The following is a 24,862-nucleotide window of genomic DNA, read 5'->3' on the forward strand; positions in this document are numbered from 1 at the left end:
CATATATATAAATTTAAATCAATTATGTAAAAATTTAAGTGACAATGTAATAACAGTGTAATAACAAACAACATAATGCCATTGAGGTTTAAACACTCTTTGTTCTTGCAAGTTTGGTACAAGGTGATGATTTGTCATACAACTAAATGTTGCTTAATAATTAATTTGTCTTTTTCTTTCCAGAAATGATTTTAGAAAAATCCAAGTATAGGATCTTGTTTTTAAAATACTTGTTTCTTTGATCAGCAACATGCGATTCAAATATAATCAGTTTAACATGACATAAAACAGAAACTGGGACTCTTAAAAAGCCCGTACCAATAAATTCTAACATGATTCCTTAATAATGACTGAAACAATCGAAACAACTGATTATTATAAATGACAATATGCTGATGACGTGAGAAACTGAAATTAAAATAAATCATCTAAAGTTGCCTTGTGCTGCTTTATGAACTGTGCTATCCGTCTGACTACTGAAGACACACAAAAGCCATTTCCTTTCACAAACACCTTCCCCTTCCTCCGGTGCTGTTAGCGCTTCAGTCTGAGGGAGAATAAAGAGTTGAGGGCCTTTTGACACGGCGAGGTGAGAAGACTGGACAGTCTGTACTGTACAATGATGAGACAGCAAAAACAGCTCACTGAATAGATGTGGATTTAAAGGATTTTTACAGAGCACACTTTGAATTGAGGACATTCTTGTAAGAAAAAAAAAAGAGCGGTCAGCCAAACAGAAGAAAGGACAGAACAAAAAGTGGAATAAAGATCAAACTTAAACCTGTGAGAAGACTTAATGTTGGTATATTATTACTGCGGGAAAGAGTGCGATTTTAATTAAGTTTTGTCTGAGTGACGGTTAAGTGTTCATTCATATAAAACCATTTCTCTATGCAAACTTATAGCCTACACTGGTTTAATTAGACTTTTAACAGCAGCACCTTTGGCTGAGTATGCTGTAACTTTCATATAATGTCTTACTGTTTCCTAAGTGTCTGATTTTTAAGCTCTTCTGCCTTCTTTTCTGTTCCCATATCCATGTACTGCCTCGTGGTAACATTTATGCTTCCGCCATTGTCTGTGCTGTCCCCCTGAATATTTATTCTGTTGGTTGGTTGAGTGTTGGCTTTTCCAAAAAAAAAAAAAAAAAAAAAAAATCTGTTTACCTCTGATCCTCCGAGGCAACATTATTTTTTGTTTGTGTGTTTCATGTTGTATTTGTTGGTTTCATTTCTTGTTTGGTGGGAAAGAGGGGCAGGGGGGTTCAGAGATGTTTAATGTGTGTAGACTACTTGTGAAATTAAACCCACAAGTCCATACATGTTCTGTTATGCTGGGTAAAAATACTTTTGATGTTAAAATAACCTCCTGAAAAGATCTGGTTTAAAATCCCTCCCCTGCATCCGTATGGGAGTGCAGTTGCCTGTTTGACCACTGAATGGCGCTCTATCTTCACACAGTGTACAGAAAAGCCCAAGGCTGATCTCAGCGCAGAAGTAGGACTTCGATAGAAGGAATACAATCAGAGTTGTTCATTTGTCTTTAACGCAGCTGGTGTGGGCATCAGGACAATCTTCTCTTAATGCTTTTGCTTAATCTGTCTCATTTGGACACTCAGAGCACTAAAACATTTACTTTTATGAAGGTGAAGATGGTGTGCCAACCACAGAGAGAGGTCAGCAAACAATACCACTTAATAATTGTGTGAACGCAGACAGCAATTTAATTCCGTACAAAATCAAATACAATATCTACATGTGTTAACTGTAAAATAACACCAGGATTTGATCAGTCTTCATTGTATTTAATATTACTGCAATAAAACATTTATGATATTGCACTGAAATAATACAAATGTTTATAAATTCAAACCAGAATAACAGCTAAAGTGCAGCCATGTTTCTTTTCTGTCCATTAAAAATCAGATTACACACATTATCTACCATTTACCTCTAAATATCCAGTAAATATATTTATTTCTAAACGGTCATATAAACCAAAGTCATAAACCCCACAGAAACCAGCCAAAACATCCGACCACTACTGAGGTCTATTTTACACAACAGCGGAGGGATTTCAGGGTTACCTGTGACGTAACATTTATTAAAGTTTTTTTTTTTTTTTTAAACTGTCTTTTTTCACAATTAATCTGAGGGAGACCCTCTTTGGAGTAAAGCTTTTTCTTCATCTATTCATTCTGCTCAACTTAAAACAGACAAAGAAAAGAAAATGAGGATTCCTGAAATATTTTGTACCTTGGAAAAGTCGACTGTCTTAACGAGACATTTTTTCCTATAGAAATAAGAGGATTTAAGGGGCAAAATGTCCTAACCTTGCGCTAACAAAGACATGTGTGAACTGAGCATACCTTCTGAAGAAAGACGGACAGACAAAAATGTATTAAAGGGTACAACATGCTAAATGAAAGGGGAAAGAAAGGCAGTCAGGTGAGAAAGAGAGGGGGGAGTTAAAACGGCTTCATTTTGGAGTCGACTAGGAAGGTCACGGAGCGCTTTTTCACGGACAACCCCGACACATTTACACACCTGTCCCACAGGAAAAGATCAATTCACACACCCTGACACGATCGCAAGATCTGCTCAGCACACACATACACACGCACGCACACACTCGGCAGAGCTGCTGATCAATAAACACCGATGTACAGGTGTCACCATTACTATCTAAAGGGAGGCCAATCAATGCTCACACACCGATATACCTGCACCAATCAGCTTCTGGGCGCACTGATTCACTCTCTCTGCTCACTTTCTTGTCTCCTTCACCGTTTAATGCACTCACCATTAACCCCCACCCGCCTTCCAGCAGTTCTCCCCCACCCTCTCCAACTGCCTCTGCCTTCCTCCCTCTCCCTTGTTCATACATACATTTCTGCTATAAAGGTGAAACACATTGAAACTACTTCTTCTTTTTCTTTAGTAAAGACACTTGATCTCTATTAAAGTTAAAAAAAAACAAGCATTCAGGACGTTTGCTTGAGCTTTAACCCTCGTTCAGAGTCTCAAAAGTTAGAAGAAAGATAATTCCCACTTCACATACACTCATTGGTTAAAGGCAAGGGAGCCTTCACTTTCTACCAGAGGGTGGCACTCTGGTCTTAATGCAACAGAGCAGGGTCTGGGCACCAAGAAAAAAAAGTGACTGGGAGTTGTATGTTTGTTGTGTGTATGCATGCACACATTTATGCATGATATTTACATGAATTAAAGCAGCCAGAATACAGATAGCAGGTCACTAAACCTCGCTCCCCATCCAATCATCCCTCCAGCCATCCATCCCCCCCTTAATCGTGCTTTCCTACTGGTCCCTACATGACTTCAGTCTTTCCACCCTGTCCTTCTCTGTCCTCTCATCCTCCTCTTTTTTGTCTTGCATGTAGTTAGCTATGAAATAGAAATATGGTTCTTTTAGCCTCTTGTCAAAAAGACTGTTCAATTGGCCCATTAGATATTTAACTGGTCTTTAAAGCTGATTATGTGGTGTATATGTAATAATTCACCAATGTGTGCCATTCTATTTTATTTCAATCATATAAACACTATAAATCTGAAATATCACCAGTGGCAAAAATATTTATTAATCTATAAAATCAGACAGATTTATCAGTAATATAAATGAAAATAATTATTAGTCACACTTTCCACAGTCTGACCTCAATGCAGAAGTGGTCAAAGGCAATTTGTATAAATGAAAAGCCATTTGTGTAGCAACTTGAGTGCAGGTGTAGTTGTAGGCATGCCCACGTAACAGAAATCATATGACCAACAGACCGAAAGAAAAGTTCAAACAAGTCATGTTGGCGGCAGGGCCTTCTGGAAAACAAAACATATGTCGATGGCAGAACTTTGCACCGGCCGACCTCAGCCAGATAATACCAGTATTTTGGGAGTTTTTTTGTTATATTTAGTATGTAGAGTATTAGGTGGAAATCATAAGAACATAATAACATACATGGGGGTAGGGACATGGGTCTGCAGGAAAAGGAGTGACCCCACACTGTAAGCTTCAATGGAAAAGAAAGGGGGAGAAGAAAAAAAACAGGGCGTCTGTGGGTGGGCGGGTGAAGTGGTGTTTGCGTAGGAGAGTGAAAAAGAAAGATAGACTGAAGAGCAGAAGTAAACTCCGTTCTTCAAAAAGGAAACAGTTACATTTTCTACAAGTGCTACAGTTGTGTTAAAAAAAAAGGTGCTCAAATCTGTATGACACAGACACAATGAAAATGTTGTGGATATCTTTTTACCCCATTTGCTGCTCTATATATTTGTAGGAGGAGTGTGTGTGTTTGTGTGTGTCCATGTGTGTCAGTATCGTACTTTCTCGGTAAATACCCCAGGGCTTTGTGGTCTATACTGTGTGGTTTGGAGGAGTTTGTTAGTTGAGGGCCAGGTGCAGGCAGACAACAGATACACTCATGGAAGATAAACGGACCCAACACACACACAAGCACGCACACACAGCGAAGGATAAATGGACCCAGTAGCAGGGAGGTCTGACAGAATGCCTTTTCACACCTGGCTGAGCCCAGCGGAAGGTGACAGAGTCACATCTCCCAAAGCGAACACACACACACACAAACACACACACACGCACGCACACACACCTTCTCACATTGGGGAGTTCAGGGTCATAAGCAGCATCATGAATAAAATGAGGCTGTCTTAAACAGAAGGAGCTCTGTGTATGCATGTGTGTGGGTGTGTTTGTATGTGTGAGACTGTGTTTGTGTCTGCGCAGGCCCCTAACCCCCATGCCAGTTTGGATCTGTAACGACCTTCTGCTCCCAGTGCTTAAATGGCTTAAATACTTCAATTAGACCTGGGTCACAATCCTCCACCCGTTAAAGCACACCATTGCACACACAAACACACAAACACACAAACGCACATGCGGAAGTGCAGCGGGGAACAAAAAAACAAAATGGTTTCATCATCCCGCAAGGCGACCGGAGACTTTCGTCAGCATGTTCTCGTTTCGTCTGTGGTTCAAAGTGAAACTCCGCTGTAAATCATAGAGGCTCATCCGCCAAACACAGGAGCAACAATTAAACTCAACTCCCATCTTCTCTGCCAGCGTCTCCCCTGGAACTTCTCTGTCCCGCTCCCTCCTCCCACTTCCTCCTCCTCCTCTTTCCATCTCTCCCGCCGTGCTACCCTAGCGCTAACGATGCTGCCTTTTCATTAGACAGCCCCTGCTAATTAATCTCCATAGAGGAGAGTGACAGACCTCCCCTAACACACACACACAGTGCATGCCAAGATATATGCAAACACACACTCTTCTTCCCCCTCTCTCACTCCCTCGTCCCACGTGGTGTTGGCAGCCCATTTCATGCTTTATCACGTCTTTTAATTGACAAACAAGCTGCTCTTTTCTCTTAGGCTGAGGTCTATATCACCCCCTCGCTCAGATGCACACACACACACAAACATACAGACACACACACACGGAAGTAAGAAGCCAAGAAAACTAGTTATCTTTTGAGATTTTGGATAAACACACACAAACACACAGATATAAATAAGCAAATGCCTCCCCACTGACATATGGCCCATGTGACTGTCAAACAGTTTTCTACTCTTTGACACATTGTTTCTGTCTCACACAGAAACACACACACACACTAATGTCACATGAGCACTTGATGAAAGAAAAGAAGGAGGACAAGTTTCCCATAACTTTTAGTACTTCTTTAATATTTTACTATATTTCTTACCCCCACGCTTCACTTACCTGCTACAGGGCAAAGTCAATACCAGTCACGACTGACTTATTGACTAATCACATGACACCTTTGCCTCTATGAAACTCATGGAAACACCTCGTTGATTGACGATTCAAAAATAAATGTAACAAGAAGATCAATTACTCTAATTCAGCAGTGGTGAGAGTCCGGCTTAGTGCTAGTGCAAAGTTTTACAATTAAGTACATTTATTTTTGTTAGTATTTTCCACTGAAAAATACTTTAATGAGCTATTAATTGATATGTTTCACTACAATGTTGCTTTATGTATTTTTTAAGACAAATTTCAGAAGGTAAGATGTCTATTTAGATTGGGCTTTATCACTCCTCACTACCATCATTTTTCTTTTTTATCTTTCTTGGCTTTAACTCAGACTCTGAGCAGAAATCCTACATAAACGTGGTGCAAACTAAACCCACACAAATTGCTTTTCACAATTTCCCAAGCTTAATACATTTTGGGACTTTCCACTTAAAACCACTCGTTCTGCTGTTCTCAGGTCACCTCCTTTTACCTCCTTTGTTTTGCTAAATAATTTATCATGAATATAATAATACAAAAATTGTTTGTACCATTAGTTACATATTTAATATTTTCAGTAAAGTAATGAATCAAATATGCACATTTACAAAAGTTTCCACTTGTACTCACTGAAGGAAAAATTCAAACCTAAACTAAGACATATTTGGTGAAACATTCTATAGAAAACAAAAACACATTTGGTGTTTAATGATTTCCTGTTTTCACTTTTACTGTCATTTGTATGAATTCATACCACAAGTTAAAAGCAGCTTCCCTTATTTTAAAGAGCTATTAGACAAACGCAAAATACAAATCTCAGAACTTTTATCTATGAGCTCAAGATTCGAGTGCGAGCAGAGGAAACTACTGAACACCATTTGAAACGCTTGATCTAAAAGGTCTACTTGACCTACACTTTACTCCTTTCCCCTGCACACAGTCTGTTCGACTTTGGCAACGTTTCTAAAAAAAGAAGCGGGACCTTTCTCATTTTTCAGGACTGAACCTGATACAATATTAGCCTCCTTTCACAAAAAAAGAACTAATAACAAAGGCAAGACATATAAACTGGAGAAATGGAAGGAGTGTGAAGAATTCTGCTATGACACTTGCTGACAGAGTTTTTCTGTGAAAAGATACTCACAGTCAGGTGATACTGTCTCCAGATTTCTGGACAAGCCTGAAAAACAAAAACACACACACTGTGTCATTAAATACCTTTTACAAAGCTTTGTAAAAAAACAACAACACTTTTTTTATACTCCACCACAATGAATTTTAAATCAAACAATCAACATGTGATTGTAGTGCAGAATTTCAGCTTTAATTCAAGGGTTTTTAATGAAGTATTCAACAAAGTGTTTAGAAATTACAGTCACTTTTCCCCATTTTGAAAAGCTCAAAAGTAATTGGACAAACTGGCATAATAAAAAAATAAGAGAATAGTTTTATAGTAGTTAATACAAAGATGGAGTCCTTATTTTTGCAGTCTGTGCTTTTAAAATCTGCAGGTCTGTCTTCAGTCCTGCCTCCCTACGCTCTCTTTTTTCAGTGACCTGACAGTAAACGTGTACTGGGGCAACGGTTATTGTGCTTTGGTGCTATGTAAATAAACCTGAACTGAAATTAAATTCAATGAATCAAGTAAGTAAAAAGCATGCTCAGCTGAACTAAGATCAGGCGAATGACTTGGCCATTGAAGAATATTATTGTTAGTTAATGTCTGCATTATCCTTTGGGTCATTATCCAACATGTTTTGCAGCATTACGCTGAAGCTGAGCAGACAGCGCAGCCCTGTACACCTCAGAGTTCATGCTGCTACTTCTATCTGCAGTCGCTTCATCTAAAAAAAAACAGTGACCCAGTTCCACTGGCAACCATACATGTCCACGTCATCCATTACGCTTCCTCCACTATGTTTGGCAGATGGTGTGGTATGCTTCAGACCATGAATTGCTTCTCTTCTTCTCAATATTTCTCTATTTCCATCATTCTAGTGCAAGTTAATCTTGGCTTCATCTGTTCAAAGAGGGTTTTTTAAAGCACTGTGCAGGCTCTTTTAGATGTTTTTGACCTCCCTATTCTTGAGTGGAATCGATGGTTTGCACCTTGTTGAAAACCCTCTGTTATTTCCATTCATAAAGGTGTCTCTTGTGTCTAATCTATAACTTCTTTTCAAGACTGAACCAGGTTGTAGACCTGACCACTCCTAAAGTATGTGCGTAATGATTGCGTCCTTCACTTGCACTGACAGCACCTTGGACCTCAGGTATCCAGTTAACAGCTACTAAAGCTCAACATTTGGAATCAACTCCATATTCTTTATCTCCTAAATTTGTTTATCACTCAATTGTCCAATTATTTTTGAGCCACTGAATATTTGGGACTATGAATAAATGCAGTTCACACTTCAGTCACATATTGATTTTTTAAAATCCACTGTGTTGGTGTAGAGAGGAAAAAATACAGATAAACTGTCCAAAAACCTGTGGACCAAACTGCATTTATACCAGTTTACTTGGACTCTGACAGTACACACAAAATCAGGACAAAACATTTTGAAAACATCAACATCAGATTTTTAAAACACAAGGGAGAGGTATGAAAGTCTAACTGGTGAGAGAAACGACAAGAAAGACGATTCAGAGGCTGAATGGAAACTCCTGGCAGGCCACGGAGTCATTTGCTTGCCCGTCTAAGACCATAAGTCTCTTCTTGCATCTCTCTCTAGAGTCTGATCACCTTGATTTCTCAGTAACTATTTTCTATCCATGTGTCTCTCTGCAGTCAGTCGGTAAGTAAAGCAGTCAGTCGTTTTGTCCCAGTGTGGCTAAAGCATTATCTCCGGGGCTTCTCCACGCTGTTCCTTAAGCGTTCCAACATCCTTTCCAAACCGCCACCACTTCCCACTGGGAAATTGAAAATGCCGCAGGCAACAAGATTTATCTACTTACATACCTACTGAGTCAAGAGAGTGTGTGAGACAGAATGAGGGAGACAAATTCAAGCCTGTTCTGTGCAAACAGCACTGTTCAGTCACACCAAAGTTCCTCAACATATTTTGTAAAATATATGAATTACAATCCCACTAAAAAGTCACTAATTTGACCTCAAGTGTGGGTTCAAATCCCGACCTTGAAACAGCAGCCTGTGAGAACAGTAGGTACTTTTTCTGGCTTAATGTGATCTGTTCTGATTTGAATACATACAAGAACAAATATGAATTTCAACAGCTGCATCTTCCTCCACCTCTCATCTAGCTCTTTTCTTTTCTTCAACCCCCCCCCCCGTTTGCTCTCTCCCTCCAGACCGCCAGGGTAGTGTGTTGTTGTCGAGGGCGACAGGCGAGGCGAGCGACACACTCGCGCTCCATCAACCGTCTGTCTTTAATGAGAGACACAGAAAGACCCAGGGGACTGAGACCTGACTCTCTTTCTCTCTCAAACACAGACACTAATACATACAGTATAATTTGTGAGTGTAAGGAAAAGAGGAGAAAAAAAGTGATACGTTCCAAGAAAAAGGTAATTACAATGCCACACAACTTTGCACCTTTGTTTGCTGTTGGAAAACAATATGCAAAAGAGTAGAATGAGATCAATTTGAAGATCTGGATGACGAGCTGAAAGGAATGGGTTTAGAGATTGAGAGAAAGAGAGACAGAGAGAGAGCAAGAGAAAAAGAAAAAATTGGGTTATGTGTGTCCTGGCCTACACTCTCCCTCTGGTGTTCACCTGGTTACTCATCCATTACACAGAGCACAGTACATGACTGACTGACGGAGAGACAGGGCGCGAGAAGGAGAGAGAGACAGCGAGAGAGACAGCGAGAGAGAGTGGGGTGTGAGGTGGAGAGACACAGACTGACTTCTTGCAGGGTTTTCCATTCTGTGGCATTAGTGTAAATGGGCAAGGTAATGAACACTGCGGCGGGATAATTGTCATTGATGGTCATTAGATTCACCCTTCAGTGCCAACACACGCACACACACACACACGCACGCGCCCATAGCTGGAATATGCAGCATGGCAAAGACATAACTAAGCTGTAATTACTGAAGTGTATCAATTAATGTGAACAGCAGCGTTTGCTGACCCCTGGTCACTCATTATTACTGAAAGCGAAAGAGGGAGGGAGTGAGAGGTGGAAAAAAGGATGATAGTGGAAAGAAAAAGTGAAAAACAAACCACATTTATTGTGATGAAGGCAGTTTTGATTTCTATGTTCAGCAGTAATTTTTATTAAAAGCCCAAGCCGCAGTATCAATCTGTGGCAGTTCCCATGTTTTATCATAGAGCAAAGTGAAGTTGTGTGTACAGTAATTCTTCATATATGCATTTTACCCCAAAACATATTGCCTCCCTCAGCTTTAAGCATGTGTACATGCATGTGTTCAGTTTGGTCCTGTTATGCAGTTTGAGCTTCTTTGTGTCAAACTGGCTCTCTGGTTAAAACTATAAGTGTACATGTGTTTGAGCTCTGTGGTCTCTTACTTTCAGTGGAAGAAAATATTAAAGTCACAGCAAAGTGATACTTTTTGGGAAAGGCCTTTCCAGTCTCAGCTGGGCAATACATTACTTTAGTTTAGAAGAGCCTGACTGACCTGCACAGAGCCAACACCTCAACTACATATCAGCTTTACAACTAACAACGCCAGGAGTTATTGCCCAACAGAAACAACATTCACCATCGTCATGGGAAACCTTCACAGAGAAATGAAGGATTCTCATAGCTCCCATGATTTGGGAATATAATGTTCAACACTCTGAAATGCGTATAATGTTTGCATATCCACAATTCTGGATCATCTAGTGCAAGTCTGACTCTCAAGTAAAATAAAAGTGGGTGTAATACTCACGTCAGGGTAGTGTCCCTTCATGTTGCAGCGATGACAATGTCTGTTCCAGTATGAATTCTCACTGCAGGAATCATAAAGATGCCCTGGCAGGCCACAGTTCTTGCAGTGCCTTTTGAGACAGTCACGGGCTGGGTGGCCTGGAGTCCCACAAAGAAAGCATGGCAGCAACTTCTGCACATACGCACACAAAACATGGTTAGAACCTTTATGTACTTATAAAAGTGCTATATGAGCCACTATGTGGTGATCAGGACTCACTTTAGGGTCAGGACAGTTCTTGGAGAGATGTCCAAAATTGTTGCAGTTTCGGCAGTTGACGTTCTTATCAGTATAGTATCTGTTCGACACCCGCTGCACTGCTATCCTGACACCTTTTCTTTTGTTATAGATTTGAGCCTGAAAAACACAAGTTTATTGCATTAATGGCATCACAGTGTTAGTGTAAGGATCAAGAAACTCTGTAGCCATACAGGATATATAGCCACAGGGTTTAGTGCTTGGTGTTTGGTCGATAAAGCCTCATCATTCACTTTTCTGTCAGTTGTTGGTGTTAATTACACAAGGACAAAGCAGCTGCATCAATAGTTTTACAAGATGAACTCAATATTTTTTGGCAGCTATGAGGAAAAAAACTCATGCTACTGGGTCTAACTTACTGATGTTTACATTTAATAAATATATATTTGGAGTCAGCCGTTTGTGTGGCTGCATTTTATTAAAATTAAGCAATAGGTCACCAACACTAGGCTAACTAGGATATTCTGTCAGCTTCAGTGCTTAAATGTTTGAGGCCATTTCAATACTTTTGCTACGACTGAGTCGCTAAGTTGTTGGTCGAACACATTTTTTTCTCTGTACACTACCACGGGAATTTCACACTAAACAATCAAGATGGGACTGAAGGGATTTTACAGAAGTATTACTTTAACTGTTTTCACTTTCATACATAGTGCCCCAGATGCTCAAACATAATTGGACAACAGACTGAGCAGGCAGTTTCATGACCAGGTGGGGCCTGTTGTTATTTAATAATACATATGGAGTTGGTTTTACATGTTGAACTTGCATTAGGATTTTTTTTTTACCAGAACTCTTAATAATCATTTCAGTATAAAATAACACAGTTAAAACTATATGAGTAATGCAAATACTAGCTTTTATGTTTATTTATAGTTGATTTTGATTGATAGAAACCAAAAACAAAGCGGCAACAAACAGAAAGCACTAAAAAGCTGCTCATTGCCACCCACCTCCTTGTCTTTGTCTGAAACCAACCAAGTTTCACCTTCTGCATCAACATCTGGAAGAGAAGAAGAAAATACATTTTAAAACAAATTTAAGGGAGAAGACTATGCTAGGCTCTTATTTTTCTGTTATAAGGTTTATTAGTTATTCCTGAATGTAATACAAACCAACACAAAAAACCTGACATGAATTCATCAGTTACTGGGTAATGAGCACTTTAATACAAGAAAGTAAGTGAACAATTACAATTTGCAAATTTTAGAATAACAAAGGGATTGCAGTTACCAAGCATAACATGTTCACACACACAAGTCGTGAGCCATGGTTTTTCAGAGTGCCTAAGAGCAATTACAATGGATGAACATCAGAGCTGCATTCAAACGTGGGGCTTTATATGACAAATGAGTGAGGAAAAACAAGAGGAAAATATCGTTTTTGAAATCTTTTCTCACAGTAACATTAAACAACAATTGGAACAAATATTTGATAACAACTGATAGATTCAAGTGTCTAGATCCCACCCCAGCAGGAAACCCTGAGGAATAACTTTAGTTTCCTGTAAGAGAATGGTATGCATGCACACACGCACACGCAAACACACACACAGAAACTGACACAGTCGCAGCCCAGCACATCTGTATGAGAGTGGCACTAACAGCACCCTGAGGGAGGCCGCTGAATTCTCCTCAGGCCCACAGAACTGTAACTGACATCCAGAAATCGTAACATACACACAAACATGCGCGCAGAAACACACAGACATGTGTATTCGGCATAAATTATGTTCTGATAAGCAATGACCCACACAAGCTGGCGTGTTTTCACACACACACATAAAGTCACACCCATCCGTCGACCCCTGCGATTTGCTGGTTGACAGTCTTTAGCTTTTAGACAAATATACAGCCTTGAGCCATAATCAAATATTCCACACTCCTTTTTCACCACTCTCGTTTGTTCTTTCTTTTACTGACTCTATCCAGCCCCTTATCGCCATTCTGCTCAGCCCTCCCTTCCTTTGCTTTTGCTCTCTCTCTCGTTGTTTTCTACCTCTCTTTCCCCCCCACCTTTCCTCCCCGGGTGAACGGCTACAGAGGGAGGTTATCACCTCTCTTCCCTGTCAAACAAATTAAAATGGCTGCTGTTTGGATGGGGCTTCTTTCTGCCACGACCTTCACCTCCAAAAAAACAAAACAAAAACAAGCAAACAAAAAACCAATGCAAGCAACCTAATGTCATCACATAGGTAAGCTTGAAATTTTGACTCAAAATCACCTGATGGTCCTCCCATAGCTGATAAATTTGGAGAACGACCTGTAAAGATGTTGGTATTACCTTATACCTATCATCTCTAAAAGGAAAAATTACCCCAACAGACAGATGTTGTATTGCATCTTCTTGCTATATATTCATGATGCAGTGGTCAAATGTCTATAAGGTGTATAACAAAGTGAACGGAAATAAGTTAATTTAGGATGAAAAAGAAATAACTCAGGTGAAAATGGAGAAAGTAGCAGGCAGAAGCAAATCAGAAAGTTAATTAACTGAACTGACACGCCTGCTAAAATTGAATGATAATGCATCAGTTTCCCTTTTTAGGGCTTTTTTTCTCCTTAAATTACGCAGATATCATCCACCATCATAGATGATTCCCAAAAAGTTGATTCTGTTCATCTGGACGTAGCCTTTTCAGAGGGTGAAACGTTTTGTTAGGCATCCAAGTGACTTCTTCAGTCTCAGCTGACTGCAGGCTTCTCCAGCCTTATAAATGGTACATTTGCATAATGACTGAAACTAACACCACTGACAAAGAATGGGCTGTCAGGTCAGTTTCTTGATCATTAATATATAAATTGTCATGACTACAGATCGCCAAATACTGATCAATGAACACTGATCAATGGCCATGAGTATGATTCACAGAGTTGGGTAATGGCTGCAATCACAGCACTGAAAGATTGTGAAAGATGTAGGCCTCCTTCTCAATTAAGAGATGGTCTTTCCTTTTAAAATAAACGGCCACCTTGTCTCCCCGCAGCGTTCCTCCCTGTCCAGGATGTGTACATGCTCATCATTGAAAGAGTGTCCACTGGCTTGTAGGTGTGAACAGATTGCGGAGTCCTGGCCTTACAAGTTAGCTCTTCTATGTTGTGCCATCCGCTTAGCTGCAGAAAGTCTTTCCCAAAAGTCTTCAAAATGTTGGGGTCATCAAAATGTTGATGACCCCCAAGACTGTAAGACAAATGTGAGACAAGTCTTTGTGTTCTTTTTGGTTAGCATTGGTTTTGTCCTCAAATCACCAGTGTATGCCATCTTTTCTTAGTCTCTTTGTGATTATTGAATTGTGAACTTTGACTTTAACTGAGGTAACTGAGACGTGTAGTTCTTTAAATATTGTTCTGGGTTCTTTTGTGACCTTTTTGATGAGTCGCTGATGTGTTATTGGAGTAATTTTGGAACACCGGACACCACTTGGGAAAGTTTGCCGCTGTTCCATGTTCTCCCCATTTGTGGATAATGGCTCTGTGGTTCTCCCAAAACCTCAGAAATGGCTCTGTAAACCTTTCCAGAATGATCGATGCCAATGACTTTGTTTTTCAGATGTTTTTAAGTTTAGATCATGCCATAATGTGTTGCTTTTTAACATCTTTTAGCCTATTTCACTTTGTCAGACAGATTCTATTTAAATGATTTTTTGATTCAACAGATCTAGCAGTGATCAGGCCTGAGCGTGGCTAGTTTTCCAAAAAGCGTGGTTAATCACATTAAATTTGTGATTTGGCAAGTGGGCAATTACTTTTTATGATAAGGCCAGGTAGGTTTAGATAGCTCCTTTCCCATAATAAATAAAATAATCATTCAAAAACTGCATTTTATTTTACTCAGGTTATCTTTGTCCAATAATAAAATTTGTTTAATGGTCTGAAACATTTAAATCAAGAAGGGGACAAAAACATTTTCCCCATATAGTAACTTTATTCATTGGTTAGCTGTTTTAACTATAAATCCAATGACAAAGCCCAAAGTAATGCCTAATATTAAACTGTCTGAATAAAACAATTTTTAAGACATCAAGTAAAAAACTAAATAAAGGCTCATCCTGAAAAAGCTAGAAGATACCATTTTTATTCTAATTTATCAATTTCACAGAATAGCGTTTCTATCAGTTAATCAATGAATCCACAAAACTATTTCAGCTCTGCTGGGGGTGGGGAAAGTACAGCGACAGATGACTGTTTAATCTTCTGGTTTGCTTTTGTATGTTCACTTCAGGTTTTGAGTATTTACATTTATTATGTATGTAAGCTGTATCACATTGTCTCTGTCTATGCACATCACTTTGAAGTAGAGCTGGGCGATATGAGATTTTTTCATATCACGATATGTTTTTTTCATTTCAGGCGATAACGATATCTATCACGATATAAGCCAAATAACTATATTTGTAAGATTTAAATGTGCCGTTGCTCACAAGTAAAATGTGAAATAATCAGCAGCTTGTTTTTATTTAAATATTTATTTCCCATAATAAGTTCAACAGGGTAGATGTACTTAAGGAACATGAGACTTTTTCAAATAAATAAAGGCAAATATTGCAAACTACACAAAAGGCAGCTGCTAAAGCGTTTAAGTTTCAAAATAGAACAAACAAAACAGACTAAATTGTCAATTCCACTTAGAAACAAAATATTAATTCTAAAAATAAATCTTAGTTTGTTTTACAGAAGAACAGACAAAACTGACTAACTTTTGTCAATATCAAATAAACTGAGAACTAAAAGGAAATTCTCAATCTCTCCTTGTTGTATAGCTGAGCTTTTCAAACAGTTTTAACAGTTACTTTAGTCTGACAAAAGCCGAATGACGAATTAGCGCTTCCAGTCAGAGACTGAGGCTACGTCCACACGTACACGGGTATTTTTGAAAACGGAGATTTTCCGTTTTCGTTTTAAAAATAATCCCGTCCACACATAAAGGCAGAAATGAAGGAAAACGCTGCTATGAACATGCCAAAGCAGCAGGTGGCGCTAGATTCCTAACCGTGCCGAAATGTTGGCGAATCAGAAGTCTAGAAGCCTCGGTGGGAAAAAGTAAACAAAGCTGCGGCATAGAAGCAGAACCGAGTCGTATGTGTGACGGACAGAAACTGTGTGTATATGTAAGCATTTAAACACTGCAGAGAGTAGAATTAACAGTATTGTAGAAATTCATTTCACCGAAACAATAACGTGGCGCACAGTGTGACGCATGCACCAGTTTATTGTATTTCCAGACTTGCTTTCGGCACAATTTACAGTGCACGCTACTCTGTTTTTTGTCAGACTTGAAATAGCCGAAATACCTTCACACTACGGAACTTCTATGGCTCTTCCGTTCAACAATCTCTCCGGCATTGGAACCATCATCTGTTTTCTCTTCGGTCACGCTCGGTTGATTTTTCTAGTCGGCACACTCATTTCGTCCATTACGCGCTGGCACCATTACCCGCTGGCTGCTTCCCAAACAAACACATGTGCGGCTTGGCACTTGTGCTGTACGTAACAAGTCACGCGACGTGACGCTGCGGCTGTGATTGGTTCGGCTCTGCGCTACTTAATTTGGATTGGCTGACCTTTTTTTTTTTTTTTTTTTTTGAGGACAAGAGCGGCGAGGTCTATCGCGATAGCTTAATTTCTCTATCGAGTAAAAGTTATATCGCGATACATATCGTTATCGTTCTATCGCCCAGCTCTACTTTGAAGTAACTTATATTAAACTGTAGTAGTTTAGGGTGGGTGTGATGGTGGTGGTGGGGTGTACTGATCTAAGTGTGAGCATACTGGGGGGCCTCTGTATGAAGAGCGCATGTGTGTCACCGGTATCCAGCAGTCAATGGGGGGGAAAAAAGGCAGGGGTGAAAGGTGCGTGCATGTATGTGGTGTGTGTGTGCATGTGTGTGGTGTGTGTGTGCATGTGTGTGAGCAGGCGTTAGTGACTCAACGAAAGTCATTCCCAAAGCACCTCCCGGGGGGACTCCCCAAATAAAGAGCAGGAAGCTTTCCCTTAATCTAACCCCCTATCCACACACCCCAGCCCGACGCCCCCAACTCGATGCCCCCACCTCACCAACACAACACACCAAATAAAGGGTGAAGCTCTTTGTCACGGCCGAGGAATCAAACACATGGGTGGAGGGGTGCTGGAGAGGAGAGGAAAGAAGAAGGAGGGGGCTGTACACAGGGTAAAAATATGCTAATCAACCTTGAGGCCCTGTTCAATACCAAACCCTCGTTCCATCGTGGCCCAGCAGATCTGAAGGAGTCTGGAGCTCAAAAAGCAGATGGCAGCGACATCACCGAGCAGCTGAACGCACTCAAGAGAGGCCTCCGCCATGTTGACTGCAACTGTTCAATTTGAGCAGATCTAATGGCAAAGCATTCCTTACAGCCATCTTAGTGGTCTAAACCCAAATATCCTGAAGAGAGAAATGGTTGTTTAATGTTAAGAGCGCCAAGTGGTGCTCAAGTCATCTGCTATGACTCTCTGAAGCAGCTCACTGACAGCGTTTACTGAGGGTTCCAAAGACTTAGATTCTGCAGGACATCTCGTACATTATCTCATCACTCCATCGTCACGGGAAATGCAACACAATGACATGGAAGAGGGGGAGAAACAGAGGGAGAGATTGATCAGGGGAGAGAAGGCAACAGATGCTATCTGTCTGTCTCATAGGTACCCTGATTACTAGAAGATGAGGAGGAGAGGGGAGGAGGCTGCGTTCCTGTTCATCAGAGTCGGCAGAACAAAACAAAAGGGGTGGGGGGGATGTATGTGTGTGAATGCTTTAAATCTGTCTCTTCTACCAGTGAGAACAGAACGGAAGTGTACATGTGGCTAATGAACCATGAACACCCAGCTCTCCTGGGGTGACGTGCACACACACACATGGGATGAGGCCCAGACAGGATGGTTTAAGTCTGGTAAACCAAGGACAGCACTGAGAACATCAACGAAACAATCAACTGCAATTCTAACCAGTTACCAGTTTCCTAAAATGTGTGTGTGTGTGTGTGTGTGTGTGTGTGTGTGTGTGTGTGTGCGCATTCATGAGTGTGTCATATACAAGCTGTTCTCCCCTCTGTCCCAGCAACATCAAAGGCTTCAATGGATCTGCCTTACCCCAGTCTTTTTCCCTGTCCCGACACTTAAACAGGCATCCTAGGCCAGCCCGCCCATTATACAAGCTGCTGACCAGACCCATTAATACACACGCACACACAGGCACCGTCTCACACACAGACACACACACGCACGCACACACACACCCACACCCACAAAGGGAATGTGTAAGAGGTCTTGCCCCCCCCCCACCCCCTCCCAAAATGGAGGTTATGTTTGATACCAAAGCGACAGGGCTGGATTAGCAACACTATACATGACAATGGTGAGGGTGGGTGGGAGTGTGCATGCTCTAAGTGTGTGCGTGTGTGTGTGTGAGTGTGTACAAGAAAGTGTTTCCTTTGTGACATCACCCTTGCCCTACAGCCTTCCCTTCTGTCCAACAGACATGTACAGAGCACCACATTTTTAACTCCTCTCTTTAATTTGAGAGAAAAGTCTGACCAAGCCCGTAAAACACAACAGAAGATTGGCGGAGATTTTTATTACTATGACTAGCGGATACAGTGCTGTGGAAACCCAGCATCGCAGAAAGAAAAGTATCAGAGTCGATGTCTTCACTCCATACTGTGACATATTTTTGAACCAACATGCTGTCCTGAAACCCAAGCTAGCTGCATGTTGCTAGCAAAGCTAGCAACTGTATGTATTCAAAACTCTCCACGAATAAATAAACAATTCACAGTTGTTGGACTGACAGTAGCCTTTTGGAAAATTTTAATCATATTGTCATAAACCCTAGTGTGCAGATGTTTGGCACGTAGGGAGTAGATAAACAGCTGTACAACCACACTACTTACTTCAAATTCCTTTTTTCCAATCTCTACTTATCTCTCTGTTAGAGAGAGGTGGTTTCCATCCAAATGTAGCGCAAATGTTTCCACCCACTAACATTTTTAGATAAACAGCTGGTGGCACCAATTCTCCAGTCTCGCAGCGCAGAAGAAGAGGGTACGCCACATGAGATGTTTTGGCTCAAAAGCACAAGTGTAATAATTATGTGAATGGTGACTGGATTCAGTTCAGGTATTTTCAGGTTCCTGGTGGTGTACATGTTGGCCTAACAAGAGTAGGAAATTAATTTACACATAGGACCACACAAGCATCTGGGACTGATTGGTGCGGCGCTCCATAAGACTCCCAGTTTGGGTACTGCCTACTCCTGACAAGGTCATTTCGTTAAACTGAAGTTTGATGAAGTTGTGCTTTTCTTGCCATTACCAGTTGAAACCAGCTGTGACATCATGATGTAAAAATGATATTATTTGTGCTGTGTGTTTTTTTTTACAGTACTGTTCACAACTGCACTATCCTCAATGATTTGAATCACCTCAGCCAATATGTAAAATACTTTTTTGTAAATTAAAAACAAAACAATGTATATATGTGGATATAAACATACCTAGAGCCCGAAAAAAACGTGAATGCTGATGCTCTGTGGCAAATATTTGCATCATTTACAAAAGGGATTTACTGCAATCTGTCTGGAATGAAAGAAAAACATTCTTGAGGGTTATGAAAACCTTTTTTTCATGATTAGATTCTTAAGGCAAGAAAGAAAATCTCATGGCAAACAAAGTTTCATTTCAGGCTTATAATAGTTTACAAGATAAGAGATATTTGGGGATATTTCAGTTTGTGTTCTTTTCCCTGGTATTAACTGGGCAATATAAAGCAACTTATGAATATCAATGTTATGAGAGCAATAAGACTGTATATGCACATTTAAATCTGACACCTGTTCACTCCTTATGTAGAAAACGATTCAAGCTTTGAGTACTGCCATCTTTATGAGAAACATATGAGGATGTTTAATTTCTAGACTTTATTTACATTATTTAACAACTAGGGTGTCTTTGTTTTTACCTCAAGAGAATCAAGTCTGTCTGCCTCCGTAAAAAAAAAAATCACATAGGAGGGTTTGCTTTATATGTCTGTGGGTGAATTTCATCTATGCTATGGTGGCAAACCAGCAAGTCAAAAAGGTTTAGAAGTTTGTAGCTGAAATTGAATCCAAGGTTAAAGATGGGTGTCATCAACTGAGAGCCGCACCTGGTCCATATACGGATCTTTAAAATTGACCCACACGTGCCTGTAATTTTACACATATTCCTTCTGTCAGTTCAACAGGCAAAGGCAAACTGTGCTACTCTGTCACTTTACCACCGCCCAGGAGGCATACTGATATACTTGCAAGATAAAGCACAGAAGTGCATAGAAAACTCTTATTTTTAGTGTAATTAATAAGAAAAACAAAGGAATACAAAAATATATTTTAAAAAATAAAATATTTCTTTCATGCTCGTGATGATGTTTTTGGCAGTATGACATGTCTTATGTCATACTGCCAAAAACATCATGGACTCAAAGCGTAACTCAAGAGAACATTATATCAAATACTATAAGTTATATTAGCTTTATTTCAAAAATTGTGGTCATGACCACAGAACCTAAAGAAACCAGCGACTGTAATGGTTTTGACCCTCGGCCAGATGATCAAAGGCAGCAGATTTTAAAAAACGCCAAAGAGACAGATTTTTTACACATCTGCTTGGGTGGTCAAACTATTTCTTTCTGCTACAAGATTCTGGAAAACAGCCCAGAAAGCGTTCATTAGCCTCACTTTGATCAAACAGGATGAAATTACTATCAAAGACAATGTTTAAAACTAGAACCAAAATGATTTTCCACTAATTTTTTGCCATTTCGGTGAAAAACCGAAGACGGATGCCATCACCGTGGTCCCTGTTGAATCTGCCTTATGTTCAGCAAACACATATTTCAACACAGCCCGTCTGATTATCTGATATATCCACCACCCCCTCCTCCGTGACACATCGAGCGCTCACCCCCTGCCAGCCTGTGCCACCTCCTCCCCTCCTCTTCACCCTCTTCCACGCCATGTTGGCAGGCAGGGCAGGGCAGGTGGCCAAACCTGTCAGTCAAAGTACCATCGCCACGCAGCAGCACCACAGACACCAATTACCACACAGCAGGGGCGCGGCCTGGCAACCGCATGGCAACCACATGGTCCAATCAGGGTACACAACAACGGGGACCAGAGAAGGCCAAGAAAAGTGAACGAGGCTGTGTGCCCCCAGTGTGCCTGTGTACGTGTTTTCGAGTTATCCAAAACTGAGCCAAAACGTGTCCGGGACTGACAGGAGACACGTAGTCACTGTGTCTTTTTAATATCCGTTAGCTGCCTCTTTAGCGCAGATTTTCAATTCAAACTAGAAATTATCTCCATCAATCTGCTGATAACCAGAGTGGCTCTTATTAAAGACACAGTCCTGACTTGTACCATCATATCGTCACCGATGATTCAAAAAAGGAGGCTGAATTGAAAATTGACTCATTTAACTGCCATAAATATGCTTGGATGGCTGGTGCTGATGACACATTACATGACAATAAAAAAAAAAAAAAAAGAAGAAGTTACAACTCATATTTTTTACATAACACTGTTACTATCACAATGATTTGTTCATGTCTCAGTATCGGATTAGATCATTGTCTGGGACTTTAACAGCCGTGAACTTGGGAGATTATAGACTGATTTAAAGCTACAGCAGCACTTTCTTTTTGGCTGTTAAGAACAAAAAAACACATAAATCAAGAGATGGAGCAGTCTAGAAGAATTATTCTGAATAACTGTATTTTTATAGACACTATAAGTGGAACAAATGCATATGTATTCACAAAAATGTAAGCTTCATACCAAACAGATTTATTAAAAGATTGAAGTCTGACAAGCCAGTCAAATGTTTTTTGCCCATTAACTAATTGTTTGACATTTTTTAATGAAGCTTTACAGTTACGCCTCTAAATGGTAAAGCCATGTAAATAAACAATGACTACACTGCAAAGTGTTGGCAGTGCCCAACCAACACTCCAAAATCCCAAAATTTTCCAACTTTAAAGTTTAATCCTTTGTGCTTATATAATTGCCTGAATGCAAAAAAGATTTAGCTTCATTAAAGCTACCCATAAGTTAAAAAAACAAAACAAAAAAATCAGGATGGAGTTTCCCTAAATCAGTGTTGTGGTAGAGCAGACTATAGTCAACAAGTATTTCATGGCTAAAGTCGTACTTGTGTAAGCCGACGCAAAATGTCAAAAACATTACACAAAAAAAAAATATCTGACCAAATTATTCATGGTGCCCCTTTTGTCTTCTGTGGCACAACACGCATCGTCTGTGAGGGGCAAATATATTTTAATAAAACCAGTGAGTTGCAACCTCAATTTCATTTTGATGAATTTCCTCCTGCGGGAGTGAGCCAGGCAGTGGGCGGGAGGGTGGAAAGGCGAGAGAAGAAGCGGGGTGATGGGGGCTGGGAGGCAGATAGAATTTTCATGATTGTTATTTTTGTTATTATACAGAAAGGGGGGGGAGTGGGTGGGGTGGGGTGGTGGTTGATAAACGGCGTTGGTTAATCTGAGCCATTCTGCGGAGCGCTCCATTATCGGGCAGGTTGGGCACGTCGAGGGGGTTATTTTTCCGAGGGATCTTTGGCCCCGGTAATTAAGCTCCATTCACCAGGCCCTGTTCCCCAAATTAAAAATTTGTCATTAAGTGGAATTCACCATAATGCCTTTTTATCTGCCGGCGCTTCAGCATGTGTGCATGGATGGGTGTGTGTGTGTGTGTGCGTGCGTGTGTGTGTGTAGGAGGGACAACAGCAGAGGGCAGCCAATAAGGGGTTACACTCTGGTCTCATGCACATACAAGCACATACATGAATACTCACACACACTTTGAGAAGAAATGGCAAATTAAAAAAAAGAAAAAAAAAGAAATAATCCTGGACAGCAGTGTGTGTGTGTGTGTGTGTTCGTTTGCAAGTGGAAGCGCGCACACACACACACACACACACACCAACAAAGAAACCCTTTCAATCCTTCAAATCCACAGCCTTTAGGGTAATTAAATAATAGTGCTTTAAAGTTTTAATTTAGATCTGGCTTTTTCCTTCCTCCTCCTAGTGTATGCCGCACAGCCCTCCCTCTCTTACACACACCCAAAACGGCCCGTCACTGCTGTGGTTGTAGACTTCAACCAGCAAGATAGCCCCTCGATCGGCAGGGTACATTGGAGGGAGTGAATGATTGAAGAGCAGAATCTTTGTCTCTATAGACTTTATAAAACAATACAATTATTAGTCTTTAATTAGAGCAGCCCCTCTGTGGACCAGGGGACAGACAAAGAACAATAGAGGATTAGAAAGGGAGTGCCTAATATGGCTCTTTTATCACTTCACTCAAATATAGCTGCAACCAGCTGTCCTATGCACCTGGTAGGCAGAAGTTAGAAGTTAGATTCTGGTGCAGAAGGGAGTAAAACTACATCACCTATTTCAAACTAAAAAGACCTATTTTTGATCTCAAATGATCTACAAATCAGTAACTGTCAACAACATATTGCAACATACATAAATATAGGGATGGCCTGGTTGTGGCCTAAGACTTTAAGGATCCATCACATAGCATCTCCAGGCTCATACTGGACCTCTAGATGTCTGTCACTGTTCAATGGTTTAGTCTGAAAAAGTAAAAATGACTTAACCATACAATTCTTCTCGCTATTTATTGAGTCAAACTAACAATTATGGAACCATATCAAATAAACAGCTTGAGTTTTCTTTATTTTAAACTACATAAAAGACAGACTGAAAGTGGGAAATGAATTATCAGAACCAAAACCGACAAAGGGGTGCAAACTCAAACTCTGATTAACAATGATAGAACTGAGTACTTGCAATATGAAAAAACACAACACAAACAGGACCTTTGATTTCATGTGATGTGGTTGAAAATGTAAAAAGCAGGCTTTTTTTTTTATTTTTTGGCTTTACACGACCCAAACACCCTGCCACTGTCCTCCTCCCTCCTCTTCTTATCAGAGATACATGGATACTCCCCTGACACGTGACTAATATTCCACAATCTTGTGAATGCCACCAGAGAGTATAGGTTAAGAAACAGGGCCCTAAATGAACATCTTGAGGTGGGAGGGGGGCTGAAAGAAGAGGAAGAGCAGAGGAGGTGGAGGTGGAGGAGGCTGAAATGGAGGAGAGAAAAAAAGAAAAAACAGGAAGATAGGAAGAGGAGGGGGCGGACAGATGGCAGAGGTTATGCCTGGCTGAAAGGGGCAAGACGGGAGGAGGCTATTCAGGATCTGTGTGCGTGCAAAGAGAGGAAACACCATGCCCTCACTTCCCACATGCAGAAGTCATTCTTAAGAAATCCCCTCCACCTCAATCTCAACTCACACCCTCTTTTATTTACTTTCCCATAATTCCTCATTTGTAGACCTCTAAAAGGCATCAGATGAGTTTCAATAAATGTCTGAGCCCCTTTCCTTTACCATCAGCCCGATTGCCTGGCTAAGCTGATTCCATATTGGCTTCAGACTCGGTGATGAACAAAATAATTACATTTTCCAGCATCTGATTGACAGACTAGACTGGTTAAGGTAAACTACAGATAGAGCTGAACAACAACATGCTGTCAAAATCTCCAAGTGCGTCTGTGTGTCTCTCCAAAATACAGCGAATGGAGGAATGGCAGACTGGCAGGGGGGCGAGTGCAGAGAGATAGGGGGGTCTTATTTACTGTCGTTTAATTCGCTCCCCTCTTTTCCATCCATCCCTTGGTTTTTCTGACAGGTAATAAAAAGCAGGAGCTTCCTTGACAAGCCCATTTGAATTTGGATTGAATAATATAACTGTAGGGTTTCCCACATAACGCTCTGTCCAAGCGTGCAGACACCACAGATGCTGGCAGCCCCCATGCCTGCCAGTCTAAGTGTG

General features: G+C 40.5%; 1 protein-coding gene across 1 annotated transcript in view; it reads right to left on the reverse strand.

The window, feature by feature from the left end:
* Positions 1-24,862, reverse strand: part of zcchc7 (zinc finger, CCHC domain containing 7) — a 52,322-nt gene that overhangs the window by 9,132 nt on the left and 18,328 nt on the right. Inside the window, exons 4-7 of the mRNA XM_005741163.2 lie at positions 11,894-11,943; positions 10,902-11,039; positions 10,644-10,814; positions 6,929-6,964 (exon numbers count right to left, since the gene is read on the reverse strand). Of these exons, the coding sequence (XP_005741220.1) occupies positions 6,929-6,964; positions 10,644-10,814; positions 10,902-11,039; positions 11,894-11,943 (395 nt within the window). The remainder of the gene's footprint in view (positions 1-6,928; positions 6,965-10,643; positions 10,815-10,901; positions 11,040-11,893; positions 11,944-24,862) is intronic.

The sequence above is a fragment of the Pundamilia nyererei genome, unplaced genomic scaffold (assembly GCF_000239375.1).
Source record: "Pundamilia nyererei isolate P.nyererei 1_Seehausen unplaced genomic scaffold, PunNye1.0 scaffold00107, whole genome shotgun sequence".
NCBI lineage: Eukaryota > Metazoa > Chordata > Actinopteri > Cichliformes > Cichlidae > Pundamilia > Pundamilia nyererei.